The following is a 23,798-nucleotide window of genomic DNA, read 5'->3' as shown; positions in this document are numbered from 1 at the left end:
GCACTACAGGGCTGCCTGCAGTGGGCACCCATCTGCCTCAGGAGCTCTGTCCCGAGGAGGAGGTGTGGATGGAGAACTGCCCACGTTCTCCTCTGCTTTTCACATTCCTGCTACATTGCTGTCCATAGGTTCTGCAGGTGTTCCCTACATCTGCAGCTGCGTTGGCACTGGGGCACATCCTCAGCACTTCAAGCAGTAAAGTCGCTTCCAAAGGAAGACCTCTGGACATGCACTTTATTATTTTTTAATTAAGTGCATGCTTGTCACTTCTTGATACTGTACTGAGCTGGATGGCTGCCTTCCTCCCACACCTCCTCCTCACGGTTTGTTCCCATAAGTTGCACAAGTAAATAGCTGCACTGGAGCCATTAAAACGCTTGCAGGCCGTACTTGTCAGCTGTGCCACGCCAACACCTTGCTTGGTGCCTGTGTCACAGGACAGGAGTGGTGCCGCATCCACATGCGGGACTCCCCCCTGCATGGGGGTTTGTGAGCATTTTGTCTTTGCAAAGGAAAAGTACACACAAGCGAGCAGCGGGTGATGCTCACTGCCCCACGGGAGCTATTGGGATGGGCAAAAGCACGTGGCTGCTTTTTCATGTGTGCTCCTGAAAATGGGGCGACACATTGATAATATCCAGTTTGTCCTGACTGTTCCCAAAGCACTTGGCTGTCCATAAAGCTGCTGGTGATACAATGGCCATGTCGGTAATCCACTTCAAGTTTAAGGGAACGATTTGTAAGACAATAACAGTCTTATGCGTCGGCTTTATTTGTTGACTAATCTCTGTCTCTCTTTCAAGGATCATTCTTTTAAACTAGTAAATGAGGATGACAGTACTTCAAATGGCAACAAGCCCGTGGCATCCACTCCAGTGCCAGGATCTCCATGGTAAGCAAATGCAATTAGAGCTAATAAAAGTCATTCATCAGTGCTGTTTCTCTCGCCAAACATGCATTAGTGGTCTCTACGTGGGGAAAATGCACTACCCTGGATGTTAAGCAGCAGTGTTGTATTCCTTTTCCACTGTAGCTTTCCCTCATTAATCACATACTTAGCAAAAATGAGAGGACGCAGTGTGACTGCCTGCCTGGGATGCACGAGGTAAGTGCAATGTGCTGCTGCCAGGAGCACAGCTCAGCCAGGAACTGCTTCTGGCAGAACATGCCTGGTGCTTCTTCTTTCTGATTGCGTGGGTGCTTCACTGCTGGTGCTCTGCAGCACGGTGCTGTGCTCTGCTCAGCCAGGCTTCTTAGGGCTCGGGTCCTGCTGGAGCTCTCATGCATGGAGGATCTGGCATGGATGACTCTTGGGTAGATCGAAGGAGAAGTGCAAGACCTGTAAGAAATGTTCTTGCTTTTTAGGGCCGGACCCTCTTCATCTCCTGCTTATTTGGTTGCAATAGTAGTCTCTTAGTCTTGCAGGATTGGTGTTGCTTTCAGGTTGTATCTGAGAATCTGTGGAAGGCTGCGTCTCATGCCATGGGTTTCCTGACCACATTCCCCTTCACTGACCTACGTGGATAACTGAAGCTCTCGTGGCTTTTAAATAGTTAGAAATTGCTTTTCCTTTTTGGTCCTGGCTGGCTGACAAGAAGGATTTTTCACCTACTGTACCCATATGCTGCGGAATAATCTGTTTATTCTCACTGACTGATGTCTGTGGGATCTTTGGCCAAAGCACTCCATATAGATACCAGCCATTATTTCTTGTTATTATTCTGTGCCATTTTACAAACCAATGCTATAAATACAGCGTGATGTCATATCTAATCTTGGCACCATAAATGGGATTTATGTTAATCATTTCTCTTTCTGGTAGTTGCTAATACAGGAAATAGTGCAGGGGAACCATTTGAAACTAGGTGGCAGTTTCACATCTCCTGCAGCAGTGGTTGCTGGTTGGCTCATGGGCACCACTCTCAGATCCAAACCTGTGATGCTGGAATCTCTGAGGGGTTTCTCTTAAGTTTCTGAGTCTGCAGAGGACTATTTGGTGACCCAGTGAGCATTTGTGTGAAAGATAAGGCATTGAAAACTCATCCTTGGGACCAGAGGGAAATGGCATAGCCCTCATGCCAACACCTGTCCCCCTGAGGTGAGAGCATCATCCACCCAGTGGCCGATGAAACATGGAGCATACCTACAGGGTGGTAAATCAGACTTTACTTTCTTTTGGTTGTTTTGTAGTTTAAAACAAGATATGCAGCACAGGTTCAACAAATCCTGTATTTACTTCAACCACTCTCTGCCCATAGGTTGGCTCCATGCTTCTGTGAGCTCCACGGTTGTTGTGACATCTCCAAGTGTATGCTGGGGTGTCGTGCTGGAGCATGAGCAAGAGATTGGAGTGGGGCTGGAGATAGTGCCACTTAAAACAAATCGAAAGGTGATTTTTCAGCTGTTAGGTGCTGCCAGCCCCTCTGAGCCTTGTAGGGCATTCAGCACTTGGTTCAAGAATTAATAGAACTGAATACTTGATCCTTCTGTGCTTAGTCAGAAAAGCAAAGTGGGAGAAAAAGAGCTGTTCAGGAGTAGCTACATCATACTTTTAGTGGCAGAAATGGTTCAAGAATGTTACCAAGCCTTCTCTATCTTGTGAAACAAAATAAATGTTTATGTAATCATCTGGTTCCCTTTCTCACCTTTAAACCACAGTTTCTATAAGGGAAAAATGAGCACAGCAATCTCTGCATTTCCAGTTTATGGTCTGTGACTGAGACAAAGTATCGTGCGTCCCCTATGGATAATTGAAAGTGTCATTGTACCATAGAGGAATAGGTGATATGCTACATGGGGAAAGGGACATTAATTTTAAATTAAATGTCAAGTGATATTAGTCACAGAAGAGGCAGAGGGGCCACAAGGGAGCCCAGAGTTTCCCACTGAGAGTGTCTGCGCGCAGACCTGGCGATACTCAGTGGTTAATGAACACCATCAGCATCCGTGTCAGTGGTCAGAGGAGCACTGAGCACAGCAGCCTATCAGCAGAGGCAAAACACACATTTCCAACAGCGCTGCTTCCAATCTCAAGTGAAGTAATAGCTTTGGCTGTCCAAAGTATGTGGGGTGGCATTGCTGTACCCCAACTGGGTGCTGGATTCAACCTTCCCAGCATTTATGTATGGCCTATTCCCCTCACAGTACCAATTGTGCAGTATGTCTGTTTGTTCATGATGTGAATTACAGTGAGGGACATTTCAAAGCAGGCATTTACTCCTGAATGGGATTGGGCCTGTGCCCTGGCCATCGTTCTGATATTTAATAAAAGGGCAACAACAGCCTGCTTACATTAATCAGCTGAATCTGTCCTCTTCACCTAAATGCCAAGGGCTTTCTCCCTTCCCTCTGGGACGACTGTGGTATTTATGGGAGTGCAGAGCCTTGATTTGGAAATGTTCCTTTACAACTCCCTCTTGCTATTTCATACAGAAGAGACTTGGTGCCAATGGTACGGTTACATTTCTTGACCTGACTGTCAGTGTTTCTGGTAGAGCAGAGGTTTCTGTAGCTCCGAGACACAAAGTAGTGAATAGACCTCATTATTGCCCTATCAAGTGTGAGAGATTTGAGGGGCTGCTTTTTAATCTAGCATGTTTGTGTATTAAAATAAATGGAAAGTTACTAAAATATTTGTCACCCCTGTGTTGCCGAACTCAAACCTAAGCTCATGTGTGCTGTAAACATACGTGAAGTCATCAGCTGACCTGGTGCAGCTGGTTCTGTGCTCACTTGTGTGGTGTGGGTGTTTCATTGTGCTGTGTGCAGCGCTGGGGCATGCATGGCACCGAGCTGCTCCTGAGCTGTGCACAGCTGCCATCCCATGCAGGCTGCCTTACATGAGCTCTTTGGGTTTGATTTTGTGTATGGGTGAGGTGAGTGGTGGTGTCTTATTTGTGGTAAATGGGAAATGTTGGGTCAGTCTCTTGTAATGTTTTGCAATGCTGGACCATTTTTCATATTCATAGTCTTCTATCCAGACCAGATTATTTTTAAACCCCTTCTGCTCCCTTCTCTTCATAACAATTGACCATCAAAGCTTCTGCTAACAAGATTTGGCCTTTCCAGTTGTTCATGTGTCAGAGACAGCATTTTCCCCTCATAGAATCAATAATGTTGGAAAAGCCCTCTGAGATCCCCACGTCCAACCCCAGCACACCCCCACATGCCCACTGCCCACGTCCCTCAATGCCACATCTACCAGTGTGTGTGTCTGTGTCTGAGCAAGTCACAGTGAATATATGCTGCTTATTAGTTTTCTTTGCCATTCAGAAAGTGCAGGCTTTGGGTCAATATTCTACTAGTTTATTTACTTATGGATTCAATGAGCTCTTCTGAATGTACATCGTGGTGGTGTGGGACTTATTTTCCTTATTACTGTAGCTGTTTTATAATGAGCTTCAGTGCAAATAGTGCTGTCATGCAGAGACAACTACTTGAACTGAATAGGTCAATAAACTGGCTTGCACAATAGTGACTTGTTCATGTTTTTGGACTGGATCCAGAGCCCCCAGCTTGGTGCTGTGGGTTCCTGCTGCAGCCATGTGCACGGCCCAGTGCAGGCGCCCGTGACCAAGAGGCACTTTAAAATATGAAATGTGTTTTCCTATGGCTTCTTTCACCATGAACATCACTGCGTTCCTCCTCCCCTTGCTCTCCTCCCTACCTTGATAGAGAAGTTCTCCTCCTGTTTCTGTGGGGTCTTTAGACCATTCATGTTATGTGGAGGGAGTCACTCTGCCCAAGGTGACCTGCATGGTGTAGAGGAACCTTGTGCAGGTGCCACTCTGAGTCTCATGCACAGTTAACAACGAAATACAAGAATTAATCTCGGAGTTAATTGCTTGGTCACAAGTATATTTGGCATGATCTAAGCATAGTTTATCACTTGGACTAGGTGTGTAGTCTGGACTGGAGATGACCGGGTCTTCTTCTTCAACCCTACAATGCAGCTGTCGGTGTGGGAGAAGCCGGTGGACCTGAGGCACCGCGGCGACATTAACAGGATCCTCGAGGACCCTCCGCACAAGCGCAAGCTGGATGCTGCAGCAAGTAACTAACGCGCCGCGACTGTGCCTCTGTGCCAGCACACACTGGGTCTCTGTGCTCAGTGGAAATGAGATAACCAGGATTCAGTGGCTTTCCTTAAGACTCCATGTCAAGTACCCTGTTAAAATTGGTGGTCACTACAAAATATTTATTTTCACTGGAATGGTGAGCTAAGGGATAGAGAGTGCTCGTTACTGGCAATAAAGAACCAGGTGGCTTCTTGTACTGGAGGAATCTGTGATGTATAAAATACATCTCGGAAGACAGTATGTTTTATTACTGTTATTTCTAAGATGTACATTACGAACGCATTACCAATGCATTATTTAGCTCTTGCACTGGAGCAGATACTCCAGAGTTAATGATTATTCAACCAAGTTGTAGGGGGGAAAAACTCCCAGTAGTAAATCTCTAATCGCTGCTAAAAGGTTTGATGGAAACATAGGTGCTTCAATCTCAACGTAGATCTATCAGTCCCCTTTTAAGCACTGTACTGTTGAAATTTGTGGAAATTTGTGGCGCTGGCTGACACATACCATGCTGATCTGCAGTAATACGTGCTAAGTGGTTCAAAGTACAGCCTGAAGGAACAGCCTGACCTGTTGGTGAGCTGGAGTTTGGCGAGCTGGAGTTTGCTGGCTGTTCCTCTACAACACGGCCAGTTTGCAGAGGCAGTTCCCTCATCCCCATGCTCCTTGTCATGCCACCTATTTGCTCTGCTCTTTGTTGCCTTGTTGCCCAGTCCAGATGTTGTTCCCACTGGTGAGTGACCCAGCAGTACCCAGTACCTGTGCTTGCCCATGTTCTGGTGGCCCCATAGTGTTCCCCTGCATAGTTCTCCAAAAATGTTGTTTCACCTGTTGCTGTTGGCTCCCTTTGCACTGTTAGTGGTAGCAGTTCAATTCAGTTTTAGTGCTTCCTCTATTCCCTAAAGCTTCATGTTGGCTTTCACATCTGGGCTGTGCCAGTAAGGCCTGCCATTGTGGTAGGACATACAGCCATTGGAAGCACTCCTGGTCAGTGCTGGTGGACCTGTGAACGTTGTGCTTTACAGCAGGCTCACCAGAGAACCTCCTTCAGCTGACTGGTGGTGAGGTCTAGAAACACAGAGCGGGGGGAAATGAGGCTTCCCTCATTCCTTTAAAATACAGTTATTGTAACTAAAGATCAGATAGCACTACGTGTCTTAAGAAATGACCTGTCTTATATACTCATATATATATGCTGTTGGGAGCAATAGCATAGGCATTGATCCAGAGGCAGGGCTTTCAGTTAACTGCTGTGGCATGAGCTGTGAGTATGCGAGTGATAACTACTATTTATGTCATCATTATTAGCAGAAGGTTACTGAAGAAATACCATAGAGGGCGGTTTTCTATTCCTATACTCCTTAATATATAACATCATTACATCTTTTCAATATTAATTTAAATTGTCAGAGGCTTGAAATTTGCATCATTTTTTTTCCTATATGATTTCAATAACTTTAGCTCTGTATCTAGGAATTCCAAAGCTTTACTGCTGAACTTCATTTCTCAGGAGAAAAGTAGAACATATGCTTTTCATTACAGGATATATTGAAAGAGTGATTAAGTACTGATGAGGGAGTGTGGTGGCCAAAGACAAAAGCAAGGGTCATTGTTCATAGTCTCTAATGAATTACTGAGAAGAATCTAAAGGCACTGCTGATAGGTGCCACTTCACTCCCATCCTTTGTCATCTATATATCCCACCGGGATTTGATTCATGCACCAATTTCTTTATGACCATGGTTTTCATTGCTGCTAATAGTCTTCATCTTCCTTGATATAACTGGGACTTATGGTTGCTCGGTATTTGAGGCAATCAGGTTATAATTAGTACATATTAGCTGCCAAGGTGAAAGAAATCATTTGTTACCATTTTTCTTAGCTTTTATTCTGATTAAATAAATAGCACAAATGAGCCGTGTGTTTGCAACAATGGCTGCTGAATGGATTTAGCTTAGTTGCCACTGCTGAGTTTTAATTAGAGATTTTAAATCAAAGTCACGAAAAAGTTAACAGGCGTAATTATTCACAGGGTGTTATAGGTTATCTGTGCATCATTCCACTGAAAGATCAAGTGTAATTCAGGCAGAAATGAAACATTGCTCATTTGCCCATGGTGCTGCCTCCACACGGCGCTGGTTTTGGCAGAGCTGTGAGGCAGATCCACCCTTGGTCCCATCATCCCCCAGCCGATCCCAGCGGTTCAGTACGGTCTGACCCCTCCAACCATCCACTCTATCACAATTACCAATGTTTCCATCCATGTGTTACAAATGACCAAATGCAGAGGAAGCCCACAAGCGAGGGCGGCAGGGAGCAGTCAGTGCTAATTCTTCAGAGGGAGATCCAGTTCTTCAAACCCAGGGGTGAGATTTGGAACGTAGGCCCACGAGGGTGGTATTCATCATCAAACCTGAAGGCGGGTGTGGGCAAGGCAAGGCGGTGGGAGTAGATAGGAAAGCAAAAAAAGACTGAAGTTGAAGAAGGGCATTTTCTTGACAATTTTTTGCAAGTTGATTGCCTGAGTATTAGGGTCAGGAGGTCTTGCTTATTTCAGATGAGGAAAAGAAAATTGGCATTTTAATTACAGAAATTTGCATGCTGATTCATACTCAGTACGATCTCTCTTCACAATTAGGGATGAGTTAGTCTACTCTTTTCCCACAGAAGCTTTTGAAGAGTTCATTGTAGCGTTCAGACAAATCTGAGCAGCCTGCTCCTTACATAGAGTCATAGAATGGCCTGGGTTGCAAAGGACCACAATGCTCATCCAGTTCCAACCCCCTGCTATGTGCAGGGTCACCAACCAGCAGACCAGGCTGCCCAGAGCCACATCCAGCCTGGCCTTGAATGCCTGCAGGGATGGGGCATCCACAGCCTCCTTGGGCAACCTGTTCAGTGCGTCACCACCCTCTGGGGGAAAAACTTCCTCCTCATAGAGAACAGCATCGCTCAGCTCATCACTCATCCCTCTTACATGTGATCTGCACACTCTGGGGCTCTGCAGAACCACGAATCAGGTTTCTGTGTGTTGCCAATGGATTGGCAGCGCTTTGACGCACCTGCTAAATAGTGATGTTTTCTTTTCGTTCTGGAAAGTGAACCAAAATTCATTACATGGCTGGGATTAGTAGAATGATTTAATTAATCAGCACTAAGCCTGGCAGACCATCAGACTGTGGCAGAGCTCCGCTTCATGATTTCACGGAGAGATTACTGTCAAGTAATATTCTTCCTCAGCGCTTTAAGTTAATTACTCGAGGTTGTGCTCGGTTGCTTCTCTCCCTCTCTAAGGTGGCTGCTGGCCTTAGCGGTGCGCTGTGATGCAGCACATTCCTGAGTGAGGGTACAGACACCGTTTGTCATCTTTCACTGTTTTCCATTGCACTGAGGTGTTAAGTGATTCTGTTGGTTCTAATCTTGTTCCATTTATTCGAGGCAGTCGGTGGTGCAAGCAGAGCAGGGAGGATTTGGTGTCCCTGCTGTAAGTGGGCTCTCACTGTTTGCTGGGAGAACTTGAGATAGGTCAGGAATTGGCAGATAGGAATTTGGGCAGATTGTACCAGGTTCCTTTTATCTGAAAGTTATATGGTTGTTGAAAGTTGGGTTTTGTAAATGTATGTGCAGTTCACCTATTTATCACAAATAGAAATGATACAGTCTGCTTGTCAGAGAGCTGTGGTAGATCTTTTCTGAAGATGGCTACACATGGAGTTCGGCCTCGGGTGGCTTAAGAGCTTCATGGGATCGTTGTTCATCACTGGTGGGTTTTTCTCTCGTGTTATGGAAACCACAGCTTGGTAGGAGCAGAGCTGTGTGTGCAGTCGGTGTGGAACCGAGCGCCATCTGCACCTTCCATCATCTTTGGGAGCAGCACCAAGTGCTCTCTTCTTTCGTACCATTGCCTTCTGAATTCATTAAAGCTGAGATCCCTGCAGCTTCTATAGATTTATAACGTTGCTGTTGAACTACATTCTACCATCCACGTCTGTGGATTGTTTTTCTTGTTTCTTTGTACCTTGAATTGGATGTCTTGAAGAATTCAGCAAGAAAAGATAATTTGTATACATTTCAAACATGATTAAATTCATACACGTGTTTTTAATACTTCCATCTAGTAAGGATTTTGAGATCAAGCTCTCCTTATTTTACAACACCTTTCACTTCATGTTATTCTCATGTTAAGTTATAGCTAGTAAATATCAAAAGCATTTTTTGCTTGCTGCGTATCTGCTCCTGATGCTCTGCCTCCAGTCCTCATAGGCTGCGGTGTTACAGCTGGCATCTGTCTCTTCTGTAGTGATGTAATGTATGCTGTGTGCATGCACTTGAGATAAACGGTAACGTTTGCTGAAAGCCCACTAATATACCATTAATTTCCATCAAGCAGGGAAAGAAAGTGAGTGACGAACAAGATTGTTACACTGAAGCTTGAAATGTCCCAATTTCTTTTAGCTTCAGTGATATAAAGATTGGGCTTGGGCAAATAAGAGGAACTTGTAATTAGCTGATGAGTTTCAAATACTCTGTGCAGAGAGGAAAGCAGTAAATGGCTGAGTTGGAGCAAAGAGGGAGGAATGAAAAATTACTTTGTGGAATTTTCTTCCCATTTCTGTAGTTCAAACCTAACTGCTCTATTTGTTTCTTTTTAGCAGATAAAAGCGTTAGCTCTTGTCCAGGAGATGAAAACGATGATCTTAGCATCAAAATTAAGAGAAATAAGTAAGTCCTAATATTTACCTACCTACATGTGATGTTGGGAACCTAAATTCTGGTACTGATTAGTGCAAAGAGAATCACCATTATTGTATTTTGTATGGGTAACTACACCAATGTACAATGAGACATCCCTGAGGTATCTGCTCTTCATCCAACTTCACCACAATTTTTTAAGATATCTATTTCCCATAGATATCATGCATTTTTGTACTTGTACTAAACTTTGACATCAAATCCTGGTGGGGAATCAGGCTGAAAAACCTGTGCTAGATGAGCAAGTCCCTACCCTCACCACGTGTGAAGAAAATGAGATAAGCAGTTCAAATGAAGTGATGCCTTTGGGACATCTCATTGAATGTGACTGTAGGCCAGTAACTACATTTAGGGTCAGCTGTTTGCATGGGCTGGCTATAGATCACCTACTGGTTTGGACCAGTAAAAAAAAATAAATCTATAAAATAAATATATATAGATACTGTGTTCTGTATTTGGGGGGCATTTTGATTAGGAAATACAACATATTCTTGTGTTTTCTGAGTGGTTATATTGAAGATAATGGTATTCTCTTTTACGTTGCCATTCTTACTTCACATTGAGTGGTTCTTTGCTCCTCAGTAGAGTTTCCATGGATTTGTATTATTATGAAGAAAAAAACAGATCCTTTGAGTTCAACACTCAAATGTGTGTTACTTTATATATATATATAGTATATATATATATAACATAGAAAGTGTATGCTTAGTATGTAATAAATATGTACTCTTAGTATTTGTTTTGTATGTGTAAGCTTAATATAGAAGTAGATATTCAGTATAAAAGTATTTAAGTGTACGTTTATTAAAATCCATGCATCTTACAATCATGGAACCCTCTTAGAGCCTACATGTAGAAGCTGTTATGTGCAGTTATGATTATTCCTTCTAATGATTGAGAAATTGGAATTCCACATACAGTGAATGCTAAAACTCCAGAAACTTGTTCATAATCTCAAGAAGCATTTACTCAGTGATTTCTGCATCAAAGTGGTCTTTGGTTGGCATTTGAAGATTACAGCGTCGGCTTGGCTGCATCTGCATGACTTGCTCTTGGAATGCTAACTTTGCTTCCTTCTTATTTTCTCTGTATTCTAAAGGGCGTTGTCAGAATTGGTAAGACCCAAACATGGACTATCTTTTTCTATGTTGCTGGAGTTTGTTTTCTTATCTTTTTATTTCCATCAGGATATCCCCCTCCAGAAAATGACATCATATGCGTCAAGCTGGGCAATGTCAGCTTGGCCCAGTGCTGCTCACTGCAGCCGTGCCCAAAAGGCACAGCCCAGGAACCAGTTCTCTGATGCAGCAGTGTCTCATGTATGGCATGATCATCATTTAGCAAGTGTTGGATGCTGGGGACTGTCATTAGTCCTGTCTTCATTTAACTTTTAGAATAAATCCCTAGACTAGGAGGAACCAGTACGCATTTGTTGTACTTGGGCAATTAGTCCCATGAAAGTCAAGGGCATTAGTCATAAAATAAACAAGCAGGATTTGGCTTGACAGCACAGCAGTCTCTCAGACTTCGTTGTGATGATCCCAATTCCTCAGAAGTTTGACCTGTCACCGAAGAGCCCCGAAGTGTTTATTCTTCTGGCAGCAGAGCATATATCCCCCAACCGCTCCATGATTTCTGCAGCTGCTTTGAATTTTAAATTCTCTTTTATAACATGTAAAGATTTCCTGACATCTTGCTTTGTGCCCCGAAACAACGGCAGCATGCAGAGGTTTGTGGATGGAGCTTCAGATATTGACCTTTTGCTAAAGAAGCATGGCCTCAATGCTTGTTTAAATATATGAATATTAAGCTGCAGCTAACAGTCCTTGACATGTGAAATACTTGAAGATTTTCTTTTCAAACTAGAAATTAGTTATCCTGTTATCTTTTTCATTAGTGGGACTCAGACATCCCACAGCAATGGGTGGGGTAGCACCAGTAACCCATGCCTGAAGTATCCCCATTGCAGCTGTAGGTGTGTGCTCCCACACTGCCTCCCTGCTTTCACATGTATTTTCATGTTGATGCTGAATAGCCTGAAAAATGTTTGCATACAGGCACGTTATTCACTTCTTTTTGCAATATTAATGATTTGGGTTTTTTTGGTTAAATATAATTAAAATGAGGTTACGTGCTTTCAGGATTTGTTTTAAAACATACAGCGGTTCCTATTCTGTTTTAATTATGCTCTCTCTCTGGAAGTTGTTGCCTTAGCAGATGATAGGGATGCTCTGACACACAATAAATCATCTGCTCCTGAGAGAGCCCCATGCTGATGATAAGACACGCTTGCATCAAAGTTCCAGCACAGTGCATCATAATTCAGCCGGAGGGGTCATCACACAGCTACGTGGTAGAGCCTTCTGACTCTATTACTTCTGTCAGTTGTCATTTCTGATGTTCGCACTGATGTCTGTCTTCATGTTAATGTACATCAGTAAGAACAGAACTGCTCCCACAGCCGGTGGGGGACCTGGCCCAAAGCTGGCTGCGGATCGGAGCGGGGCCCGTCTGCTCTCATGGATCTGCACAGGCCTGGCATGGGCTCTGAGCACCTGATCAGCTGTGGGTGTCCCTTCTCACCGCAGGGAGTGGCACCGGGTGGCCTTTAGAGGACCTTTCCAACCCAAACCTCTCTATGATTCTGCAGTTATTTGCTAAAGAAAATTATACTGCTTATTGTAATCTCTGGCGTGAGACAATAGCAAGTCAGTGTAATGTTCAGCATCATTTTCAATTTCCTGAGAAAGACTGAAGGAAAGAAGGGCTCTTGTGATGCTGAGCTGATTGAGCAGTGTGCTGTATTTCTGCAGTTTCAGCTGGAAGAAGCTCTTTGCTGATGGCAGAAATTGGATTGGGCCTTTCATGGATCATGTTACAAGAAAGCATTTGCTGTTGCAATATGAAATTCACTGTCATTCTGCAAAGGAAAACAATCTGATATCTTTGAAATCACTAGTAATATAGCATCGTTTTAGGGTAAATGTAAGTGTAATGTGATTATTTGTAGATGGAAGATAGTGTACTAGAACTCGTGTTACATACCGATGTAATCCATTTGCTTGGAAATAAGAAAGTGTTTTCATGTAGAAATTCCAAACCTAAGTATTGAACAATACTGTATAGTAAATCGCATCATTAGCAAATGCAGTCATGCCTAGTAGGATGCTAAGAATCAAAGCAGCTCAATTCCATCAGCCATGCACGTGCATTGTGATCATTCCCAGTTCCTTGGTCTCCCCAGAAGTCATCTTCATGTTTTATTGTGTCTGCTCTGCTGAAGACATTGAGAAGCAGTAGGAAAGACCCGGAGCAGGAGTCTGAGTTCTAGCTTGAAACTAAAAGAGGGAAGATTTAGTTTAGATTGCTTTCCCCAGAGGCACTGAGGTGCTGGCACTGCCTGGAGCTGTGCTGCCCCATCCCTGGAGGTGCCCCAGGCCATGGCCAGGCTCTGGGCACCTGAGCTGGAGGGGACCCAGATGGTGGTAGGGGTGGGACTGGAGGGTTTTGGAGTCCTTGCCAACCCAAGCATGCAGGGATTCCATGATTCTGTGGCTATATAAGCCCATCACTGAGGATGCTGAAGGCATTCCATGACACACAAGGGCCCTCCAAACAACGGCATTTCACAGAGTGGGGTGAGAATGCAGTGTTAATGATCTCCAGCTCTGATAAAATTATGTAAGCAGTTATCTGATGGAAAAAACTTTGGTTCCAGTGACTGCACCAATGATGTAGGATTACAGCTGAGGAGAGCATCACCCTCACACTGCAGCAGCAGGGCCAGTGGTGCTCTGGCATGCTTGTACATGGGATGGATTGCCAGGCTGTGAAGAGGGTTAAAAGTGCCCTCCCAAGCCTACAACTGCTAAACTGTTTTCTGTCTTGCCTTGTTAAAGAACAGAAGATTGCCAGGCCGCTGACCAAGGGAAGGCAGGCACAGAGGAGAGGAATGGGAAGCCATCAGCAGCAGAGGTCACACCGCCCCTCGAGGAGCGCATCACTCATTTCCGAGATATGCTTCTGGAGAGAGGGGTAAGGAACACGTCCGTGGGTCAGCATATCTCCTTGGGGAAGGGAGAGCATTATGTCTGACCAGTGCAGGGATCATGGTGTGATTATGGCTTGGCATTCAAAGGAGGAACTATGGAGAGGGTGCTCTCTATTAACTGGCTAGCTTCTGCGTTTCTTTACTTTGACTTTTCCCCAGTGCCATCCAGTAAAGTGTGGCCATTCAGAACTGAAAGTCCTTTGCTGGTGCAGTCGCAAGTAAATCCCTATGTATGCACCCAAAGGTGACTGCTCCTTCCGCTGGGACCCGTGGCTCAGCATTGTGCTGAGCAATGTGCTGGGAGCCCTGGCAGTCCTGCACCACCCCAAGACTGTGTTATGTGATGGACAAAGGGTGGAAGACGTGTTGTGTGTCACCTGGCAGAGAGCACAAGGGGCATGTCCAGCCTGCTAGAAATGGGCATTCTGGAGGCTCAGGAGAGAAAACCTGCTTGTGTCTTTGGCCTTTTCTGACTGTCCTTGGACCTGCTGGGAAGACCTGGCGGTCCCAGGGCTGTTTCCCTTGGCCATTTCTCTTACCATTTTCCCAGGGCCTGAGCAAGGTTATGAGCAGCTAGATGGAGCATAAACTCAATTTACAGATAGAGTCCATCAGCACTGTGAGCCTCATGACCAAAAGAGAAATATGAGTCACAGATCACAGTAACAGCATCCTGTTACCGGTTTTGTAAAGAGCTTCACCCTGACTTTTATTTTCTGCCACAGCACTCATAAACCTGCGTCGAACTGCTCCTGTAAAGGTTACCATCAACAATACAGTTGCTTTTAAATATAAAATTGCCAGTGCAAACTTTGTCTCCCAGTGCCCCCTTCATCTTCAAGGCAGCAGGGATGGATTTAATAAGGTAGCACGCTTCAGCCCTATGCCTGCAGATGGAAACGGGTGCGTAGTGCAGTTGCATGTGCAGATTCTATAACTTCCTCCAACACTCTTCAAATACATATTGCATAGAAGCTTATGTAACTTCTGTGAAGAAAAAAGAATCATAAGTGTGTGTTGTCAGGCAGTAGAGCAGTACAAGTCATCATTGTTAGTCAGCAGACTTCACAGGTTCAGAAGTTCAGCAGTAAATTATCTCTACACCGTCCCCACTTCTATTCATGCATTTTGTTATTTGTGCTTAAAAACCACGGAAATGCCATAAAGGAATACGGCTATCTGTGCTATTATTTACAAATATGTACTAATAGGACTCTCTGCTTTTACCCAGAGCCTTTCGAGGTGGTCTGATAAGGCGCTGGGTGGGCTCAGCTGGCATCTCCCAAAGTGCACTGAGGCCACTCATCTTCTTTGAGCCTGGCTGCTGGAATGGCTGCCTGCTGCCATTTTCTTGTCATGCTGGTTTTTCTTGAGAAGGTTCTTGGCAGCATTACAAAGAGCTTGAACCAGATCGAGTTTTTCAGCGTTGTTATGAATTCTCATGCTTAAAATGTTTCACTAAAAGAATATTGCCTGTAAGATTAAAAATAAGATGTGATTGTGGTGCAGCTCTGAGATGGCAACGCTGTTCCCAGGTCTATGGTGAGTTTTCCGGTGTAAAAATGTAATCTCTGATGCAGTCCTTGTGGAAGTCCAGCAGTTTCCACAAAGCCCTGAGGACAAATTGCAGCTTCTTCAGACAGCCATGGGGTCCAAGTGTCCGAGTTAAATAACCTTGCTGGGCTGGATGTGGCTCTGGGCAGCCTGGTCTGCTGGTTGGCGACCCTGCACATAGCAATGTGATGACAAACCAGATGAGCACTGTGGTCCTTTTCAACCCAGGCCATTCTATGGTTCTATGTTCTCTTTCTGTTTGCTAGGATGTTCACGCAACAAAACTTTAAAAGGATATGAATTCAAAATGTAATTTTCACCTTGATTTTCTTCCTTAATATTAGTAAGCATAAAGGTGAGGGCTTTAACCTCTGTCACCCTGCATCAAAATAATTCTCAGCCTCAGCATATGGCACAGAACAACTGAAAAACACACTGGATTGTTTTATTGTCCCTTCTCTGCAGCCTGTTTTTCTGCCTATTTTTCAGACAGACCCCAAACTGCCTCTGAAAGGACCATTAACCCCTTTCAGTGTGGGTTGGTGTGGGGGGCTGGCAGGCAGGGCTGTGCCTCTCAGTGTGTATCTGCTGTGGGCATCACTCTGCCTGGGTCAGGATCTCCCTCAGGCTGGGAAGCCTTTGCTGAAGAAGATAAATGCACCTGCTGGAAATAGCAAACACTTCACTTTTCTTATCAGTCTTTTCATCAAAGCCAAACTTTCAATGTGCTATCGTAGCTGGGCTTCCAGAGAGAAGGAAAAAATAAAACCAGCTATTCAGATAGGTGTCCTTTCACTTCTAAACGTACTTCTCCAACTCGGTACATTGCATTTTTATGAGTTATTTCACTGCATTCTGGACTCAGATTGAAAAGCAGGAGCTCTGAACTGGGAAGAAAAGGGAAACTGAGCTCTCATTTCCTCTCCTTCTGGGCTGGTACCGGGCTGCAGAGCTCCTTCTGTATTCTGGGAAGAGCTGCCACCCCCACCCCATAATGTGCTCCTGGATGAGGTAGGAGGACGGTGCGGCACTGGTGGGAAGATGGGTCAGAATGTGACCGTACATCTGCCGAGCTCCAGAATGAACACTGTGTGTAGAAATAAATTACAAACGTCTGCAGCCAGCAGTTGTTTCAGGTGTGTGCCTGCAGTCTGTGAAAGCCAGTAGTTACTGAAGGAGCGGCCAGAAAAGGAACGATTAAATGATGCATTTGCCTGAGTTTAACTAGCGCTGAATTTAAACTGGCCTTTGTACTGGAAGCAGAGTGGATGTCCAGGAGTAACATTCCTGGAAAGGCATTGCTCCCTCTGACCTCCCTAAAGCAGCAGAAAATGCATGCCTCGTGCTGCAGCTGTGGGCATGGAGGCTGCGTCACAAGAAGGTAACACTTGGAACAGGCTTTGCCTGACCTATGGTGCATTGGTAGGGTCTGGATTCAGCCTAACTTAAGCTCACGACTTAAGGAACAACATCTGTGCCACTGGTGGTTTTTCAGCACATGGTGGCTGCATAATGTCCTCGTCCTAATTAAAATGGAATGTGGGATGCACATTCCTACACTCCTCTATTTGCCCTGCAGATACCAGCTGCAGTGATGCATAATCTGTACAAATCTTCCTGGCTAAGGTCTGTAGCTTCCCATCTCTGGCCCCAGGCACTTGTTCCCGTGGCAGCATCCAGTGGGCCTGCTCTGAGCAGCGGTGGGCCTCATGTCCCAGCAACCAACCCCATCCCCAGCCCAGCTCCCACCCCAGCACCAGTGCTGGCCGCTCCACTTCAACCTACTTGGCATCACGAAAGCTTTCGTGTCTGATTGTTAATTAGTCTACTTTAATTATACTACACATACTTAATTCTTTTTTCTTCGTGAATTTACTCTGCTTTGCAACTAGGTGGAATGACTGGAATATTTTATCTTACGAAGGAGTTCTCTGTAGGAAACTAATTAACCATGATTTTGTCTGAGATACCAGAATCAGGATGCGGATCTCTGCCTCACACATTATATGGAACGTCATTCCATAAAACTCCCAGGGCTGAGGAATGGCCCTGCTCAGTTTGGGGTGGTCCTTATAGCTCACTGCCTTGAGGGGCATCCTGAGAACGTGGAAGAACATCTGTGAGTGTGGCATTGTCATTTTGCACTGCAGAAGGTCTATAAATGCTGCAGTGATCTCGGGTGCACATCCAGGGTCCCATTGCAGAGGGCTGAATTCAGTAGAAAGAGGTGGAGGCCTCAGAATGCAGATGGTGACCCCCACCCCCTTGGATGGAAGTGGTAAATTTAATATGATAATATGATGTTTTGATGTATATTACTGTTAGTTCTTCAGTGCATGTGTGCATTGACAGCTTCATTTGGGCCAGTAGTTAAATTTTGCAAGCGAGGGGAGCTGAAGCTGAGGTACCCAATTAAATGGAAATTGATACTTCTGTCTTAAAAGGCAGGTAATGAAATGGGCATTTCCCTTTCTGCTGCAGATTCTTTCCATCAAAAAATGTGAAATTAGTGTCTTCCAGATACTCACTGAGATGTCCTAGGGCAAATCAATACTAATGGTGTGGGTGCAACCAGATCATTGCCAGAAACAGATTGAAATGCAGCTTCCAACTGCTCTGAGGCATCTTGAGAGGGTTCATTAACTTTCTGAACTACACATTCGTCTCACCTTGGAACATTTCCTTGTTTCCAGTCCTTATTAAAATTCTTTATCACAACTGTGTTTGTATACTTCACAGGTTTCAGCATTTTCAACATGGGAAAAAGAGTTACACAAAATAGTGTTTGACCCACGATACCTTCTACTAAATTCAGAGGAACGTAAGCAGGTGAGCATTACCCTGGTAAAGCTTCTGGTTGGTGGCAAACATTTCCCAGATTAACTGCAATAAGCAAATAATTGTCTCAGTGGGATAAAAGGAGCAGCAGACAATTGAAATTCCTTTTTGGGATTTGCCAGGGAGGCTTTTGACGTAGGCTGCGCTCCCAGAGAAGTGTTGCCACCTTTGGAAAGCAAATGGCAACAAGTCAGTCAGCCCATAGAGAAGAGCTGCAGCCTCTTCGGCTGTAGGAATGAGCCCTGTTGGTATCTGTGGGGCTTGGCTCTAGGAAGGTTAATGTCCAGGAGGTAATGCTTCCTCTCTGATTTATGCTGCATATTGTGGGGAGGGTAGTTCCTTTTTATTACTTAGGGGAATTTTCTAGGAGCTTGGCACTATTTATTGCTATATTTTGCAGTAACTATGTGGATGGGGCACACTGGCTGTGCTTGTACCTGTTTGAATGGGCAAGCCACAGAGGGAAGCAGACTTTTTTCTGCCCTGTTTATTTGGGCATTAGTTATCACAAAGGAGCTAAAAGAACTCTGGGGATGTAGATTAGTCTAAAAAAATTAGGAGAGATGCAGGGATGTGGCGGGGAAGGAGAACTCTTTTATGCTATGGTCATTCATCTTCCTTACCACTTCTTTGTCATTCTGGAAAAGAAAGAATTTTGAATATGGAATTATCCATTTTGGAACTAAACATGATGAATAATGTACTTCTTATGTCTTTTCCATTGCACTGGGGCCCGTATTGTCTTGTGGTTTCTCCAGAGAGTGTGCTGCAGTTATTTGCTGAGGGCCCGGGCACATACATCTTCATTTACTGCCTTTCCAGTATTTTCTTTCCTAAGAAAAAAAAAAAAGGAAATAAAATAATAATGAAATACGGGAATGAAAATGTGAGCAAAACTGCTAGAGTGGAAAATACTGCTAAAGAAGAGGCTAAACAAGGAGCCTTCATTTTATTTCAGGGAATCAGCAAGGACAAAACCTAGACCTCCATCAGTCAGTCAAGATACGTTCCTCTTTTATTTTATCAGCCACGGAGATGATGTAATAAAAATGCATGATAAATGCACATTATGTAATATGGAGCTTTGCTTGAAGCACCACAGACACCTCGTCTGCAAGGTGCAGTCAGTGCTGGCGGAGGGGCCGAGTGCTGGTGTTGGCTGTGAGCAAGCTGGGCTGCCAGCTGTGGAGGAAGAGGATGAGCGTTGGGTGTGCTTTGACTATCCAGGGCCCAGGAGAATTCAGCCTGGGAGGACGTGCCATGTATTTAATCTGTTTTCGCTACTAAACTTCAGGTTAAGAGTTCTAGATGTTCCCTGTGAGAGCTTCCCTTTAATTAGACCTTGTTTTCCTCCGGGAAGTGGTTGAAGAAGAAAGGTAGGCTTGGGCAAGGCTAGATGCCTGATTTAATGAAATACTTACTGAAGTACAGCCTAAATCAGTAGAAGACATCATTTAGATACATGGAAATGTGTATAGTGCAGATGCTGCCTGTGGCCCACATAGCGAGCATCTCAAGTGCTTTGTAAATTATAGCAGTGAATTAATACCAGAGGTGTTTAGGGATGAAAGCTGGCTCAGAGAAGGGTGAGGAGTGAGTGGTGACTCTGTACCAGAGCACAGCTGGCCCAGCACAACCCTCTGCTCTCTGTGGTCAGCAGGGCAGGGGCAACAAGCTGCAGGGGCAGTGCGGGGCTCAGGGGGGTCCTCCTGCCATGGGCTGTGGTGCACAGCCTGAGGAGCGTAATGATCTGCTATTGAGTATTTGTTAAGCACTGGAATAGGCTCCCCAGGGAAGTGGGTGAGTCACCATCCCTGAATGTGTTTAACAACCACTTGGATGTGGTGCTCAGGGACATGATTTGGTGGAGGGCTGTTAGAGTTAGGGTAGGATGGTTACGTTGTGGTTGGACTTGGTGATCTTTAAGGTCTTTTCCAACCTGAGCAATTCTATGATTCTGTGATTTACAGATAGCTTGATTCACTTGCTGACTGATATTCTCTGAAGGCTCACAGGCATCTGAAGGATGCTGCGATGTTTAAGTCTAGGGATAGTGAAGGGTAAAGCGGCAACTCTATTAGGTAATGAACTAGCACTTAGCTTTGATTTATTACCATTGTAATATCTTCGCTGATAATGGAAAGACAAGCAGTAACAGTTCTCGTGTTTTCTTTATTTCCTTTTCCTTCCTTTTCTTATATTCAGATAATGCAGTTGCATATGGTATAATATATTTAGATTTCCTGTGTTGTCACAGCACTTCTTGAATGACCATTGTTGATGTTTACTTTTCCATTGCCATTTCTTCCCCTTGTCACATACCATACCAAATGTGTTTTGCAGTTCAGATGCTTACGCTGTCCTGAAATGTAGATTTGCACCTGTGCATCCCCCCGGCTGATGAGAAAGCAGCCCTGGTAGTAACCACAGTAATTATCAGTGATGTATAAAATCTGTGGTGGAAAGAGATGGATGGTGACTATGGAAAGCCAGTAGCATTCTGCAGAGCAGCTCAGTGTGCAATGCTTTGTAGAGCATGAAGCCAGCAGGATTGGAGTTTTGGTACTTTACGATGTGATTAAAGGAAGTGGCATAGATTTTAGACATAGAGCCTTTTAAGATGCCCACAATCCACTGCTGAGCCCTGTGATGCACATTTAGCTGCCAGATGTGGAAGGTTGTTAGCTCTTCCAATAGCATTCAAATGTTTGTGTCCATGTGTGCAGAGAGCCATGTGTAAACTCATGGTTTCTGGCAGCTGAACTGGAAGGTCTTTGGGCTTTTTTGGGGTAACCTGCAAAATATTGATGCTAAGCCTGATATACATTTTCAGGAATTAGAGCAAGCTGGGAAAGATGTGAGGTCTAAACTAAGTATGTGCAAAGTACAGATACAACGTGGAAACAAAAATAGTGCTATAGGAATGAAAATGTGAGCATAACACTGAAGTAAGGAAGTCTTGATTTGTGTTTTACTGAATGTTTGAGTGAAGGTATTATCTGTGCAAAGGATGCCTTTTTCCAGCTGTTTCCTGACCACACGCGCTCAGCACTCCTTGAAGCAGATTCAGCTGTATGATAGAAGTTGTGGTTCTTGAGATTGACAGCCCTTCAGTGAAGCATGAATGCCACAAAGCCTTTATTAATAAATACTGTATCATTTTTCCTTACTTTGAAAGATATTTGAACAGTTTGTCAAGACCAGGATAAGAGAAGAGTACAAAGAGAAGAAGAACAAATTGTTGTTAGCCAAAGAAGAATTTAAAAAGCTCCTGGAAGAATCCAAGCTATCACCAAGGTATGGCATTGCTGTATGAAGATTTGTTAAGATAAAATTTCTAATTTAGTCTGTGCTTATCAGTCCTGGAACGCGGTAGAACAGAATGCATTCTTCATGGCAAGGTTTTACATCTACTGTTACAAAGTTGTGCTGACATATCTTTAGTAACGTTTTGTAGTATTTTGTTTATTTCACTGGGAATATTACTGAGAATGAGAATATTACTGAGAATCAGAATATAGTGTTCCTCTCTGTTCCTTTTCTCTTTTCTCTCTCTCACTTTGAATGTGCAATATTTTGCATAACATGCTATTTTATATGCATATATATAGTAGAATTATGTGGCACAGGTGTTCTCCCTCCTGTTTATACGCTCCTTTCAAATACTGGAATGCCACAATGAGGTCTCCTCGGAGCCTTCTCTTCTCCAAGCTAAACAAGCAGTTCCCTCAACCTTTTATTCATAGGAGAGGTGCTCCAGCCCTCTGATCATCATAGTGGTCCTCCTCTGGACCCATTCCAAGAGCTCCACAGAAACTCACCTTGGCCATAACCCCTAGCTTGATTTGGATGTGTGGTAAAGATATGCAGACAAGTCTGTTCCCATGAGGCTATTATCAGTCTGCACAGTGCTTAAAGTCAACAAGAAATACTGCAGCATTCATATTATATGTCCATCATTAACCAGAGCTGTGAGTGCAACCTAAACCAAAATCAAGCTAGAAACCATTGCTAGAACAATGCACCTGTGAGATTTTAAAGCCCAGGGATTGGAGTGTAAGCAGGGGTCTGCTGGGGTGCTGGGCTGGGCTCCTGCTCTCGGTGCAGGGCCTGTGCTCAGCACCTGGGCCTGGCCATGGCATCCCGCTGCTTTCAGCCGCGACGTGGCTGTGCCTTTCCTACAAGGCACATCCGCAAGGCTGCAGCTTTCAAACCTCTGTCTTTTCTGCAGAACGACATTCAAAGAGTTTGCAGAGAAATACGGCAGGGATCAGCGGTTCCGCCTGGTTCAGAAGAAGAAGGACCAAGAGCATTTTTTCAATCAGTTCATACTTATCCTTAAAAAGAGGGACAAAGAAAATAGGATAAGGCTACGGAAAATGAGATAAAACTGCTTGGAGCTGGCAGTGAGTGCAGAAGCTAAAGCTGGGACTGCAGGAAGGACCCCAAAGTGAAGGCGAAAGCAAAGGCTGACCGCACAGCAGCTGGAGGACAGAGCGCATATCCCTGAGAAAAACTTTCTCTGAATGGCGTTTGCTGAACACACGGAGCATTTGTGAAGGTTGTTCTGCAGGAATCTGAAGGATATTTGTTCCCAAGGAATTAATGTTTCATATTGAAGCTCTCTTTTGTACAACATCCAGAGTTTGATGCATTTCTAATTGCCGTGATATGTCAATCCCTTAATTGTTTTAATTATGCAAATTACTTGTAATACACACAAATTATGAATCCGGTGCAGATTTGTAATTAAGCAGAAACAGATGCCATCCATAACGATCTCAAGATATTTTGATCATTTCGGGGAATTATCTATCGCAATCTTTTGGCAACTTTCTGCATTAGCACGAATAGTGCGGAGGTGCAGCGGGATGCAGGGATTCATTGCCGCGTTCACATGTCTGTGTCCAGTTCTCTGAGTAGTACTATTAAATATTAATTGTTAATCTTAGTGAAGAGTGTGAAAACCCTGGCCAGTGTTCCATAGGAAACTCTCCGTTCCAGAAATAGCTTTCCTGATCCCATGAGTGGTGCTTTGGGCCGATAGCAGCGCTGCTCCGTTGGAGTTCCGTAAAGGCTTTCTTTTGTACAACCATCGCAGTCTGAGTTACGTTCCTGTATGTGGAAAGTCTGCATGAGATTTTTCTCATCATCTTTGTATAAATTAAATATTTTACTTTTTTAATTAATAAATATTTTAAGCCGATTTTTGGGTTTATTATTTTTTGTTAAGTTTCTAAACTTCAGGACATGCTGGATAAAGCAGCACAGGTCTCACGGTCCTGACTTGAAAGGTAAAACACTGATTGCTCCTGGGGCTCCTGCTTCGCATGCACATTTCCACTGATGCCAGCTGCACTCATGAACAGATTGAGAGCACATGGTGTGCGACACTGGGGTAGCATTGGGTGGCTGGGCTGAAGCAGCACAGCTCCACGCTGTACCCTCACATCCCTCACTTCCCTCTGTGCTCAGAACCATTTGCTCGGTTGACCTCATTTTTAAGTTATTACTCAGGAGATGTA

The 23,798-nt window shown here is 44.3% G+C and overlaps 1 protein-coding gene across 4 annotated transcripts in view; it reads left to right on the top strand.

Annotated features, from left to right (window-relative positions):
- Window positions 1–23,479, top strand: part of TCERG1L (transcription elongation regulator 1 like) — a 65,467-nt gene extending 41,988 nt beyond the window's left edge. For 3 of the 4 annotated variants that reach the window (XM_421827.8, XM_046943202.1, XM_040702836.2), the window contains exons 7-13: window positions 804–892; window positions 4,898–5,052; window positions 9,731–9,800; window positions 13,730–13,865; window positions 18,175–18,264; window positions 21,452–21,570; window positions 22,505–23,479. In XM_421827.8, coding sequence (XP_421827.5) covers window positions 804–892; window positions 4,898–5,052; window positions 9,731–9,800; window positions 13,730–13,865; window positions 18,175–18,264; window positions 21,452–21,570; window positions 22,505–22,661 — 816 coding nt within the window. In that variant the 3' untranslated portion in view covers window positions 22,662–23,479. The remainder of the gene's footprint in view (window positions 1–803; window positions 893–4,897; window positions 5,053–9,730; window positions 9,801–13,729; window positions 13,866–18,174; window positions 18,265–21,451; window positions 21,571–22,504) is intronic. The other variant, XM_040702837.2, reaches the window with a different exon arrangement.
- Window positions 23,480–23,798: the final 319 nt, after the last annotated feature.

The sequence above is a fragment of the Gallus gallus genome, chromosome 6 (genome assembly GCF_016699485.2).
Source record: "Gallus gallus isolate bGalGal1 chromosome 6, bGalGal1.mat.broiler.GRCg7b, whole genome shotgun sequence".
In the NCBI taxonomy this organism is placed as follows: domain Eukaryota; kingdom Metazoa; phylum Chordata; class Aves; order Galliformes; family Phasianidae; genus Gallus; species Gallus gallus.
This window is presented reverse-complemented; position numbering and strand designations above follow the sequence as displayed.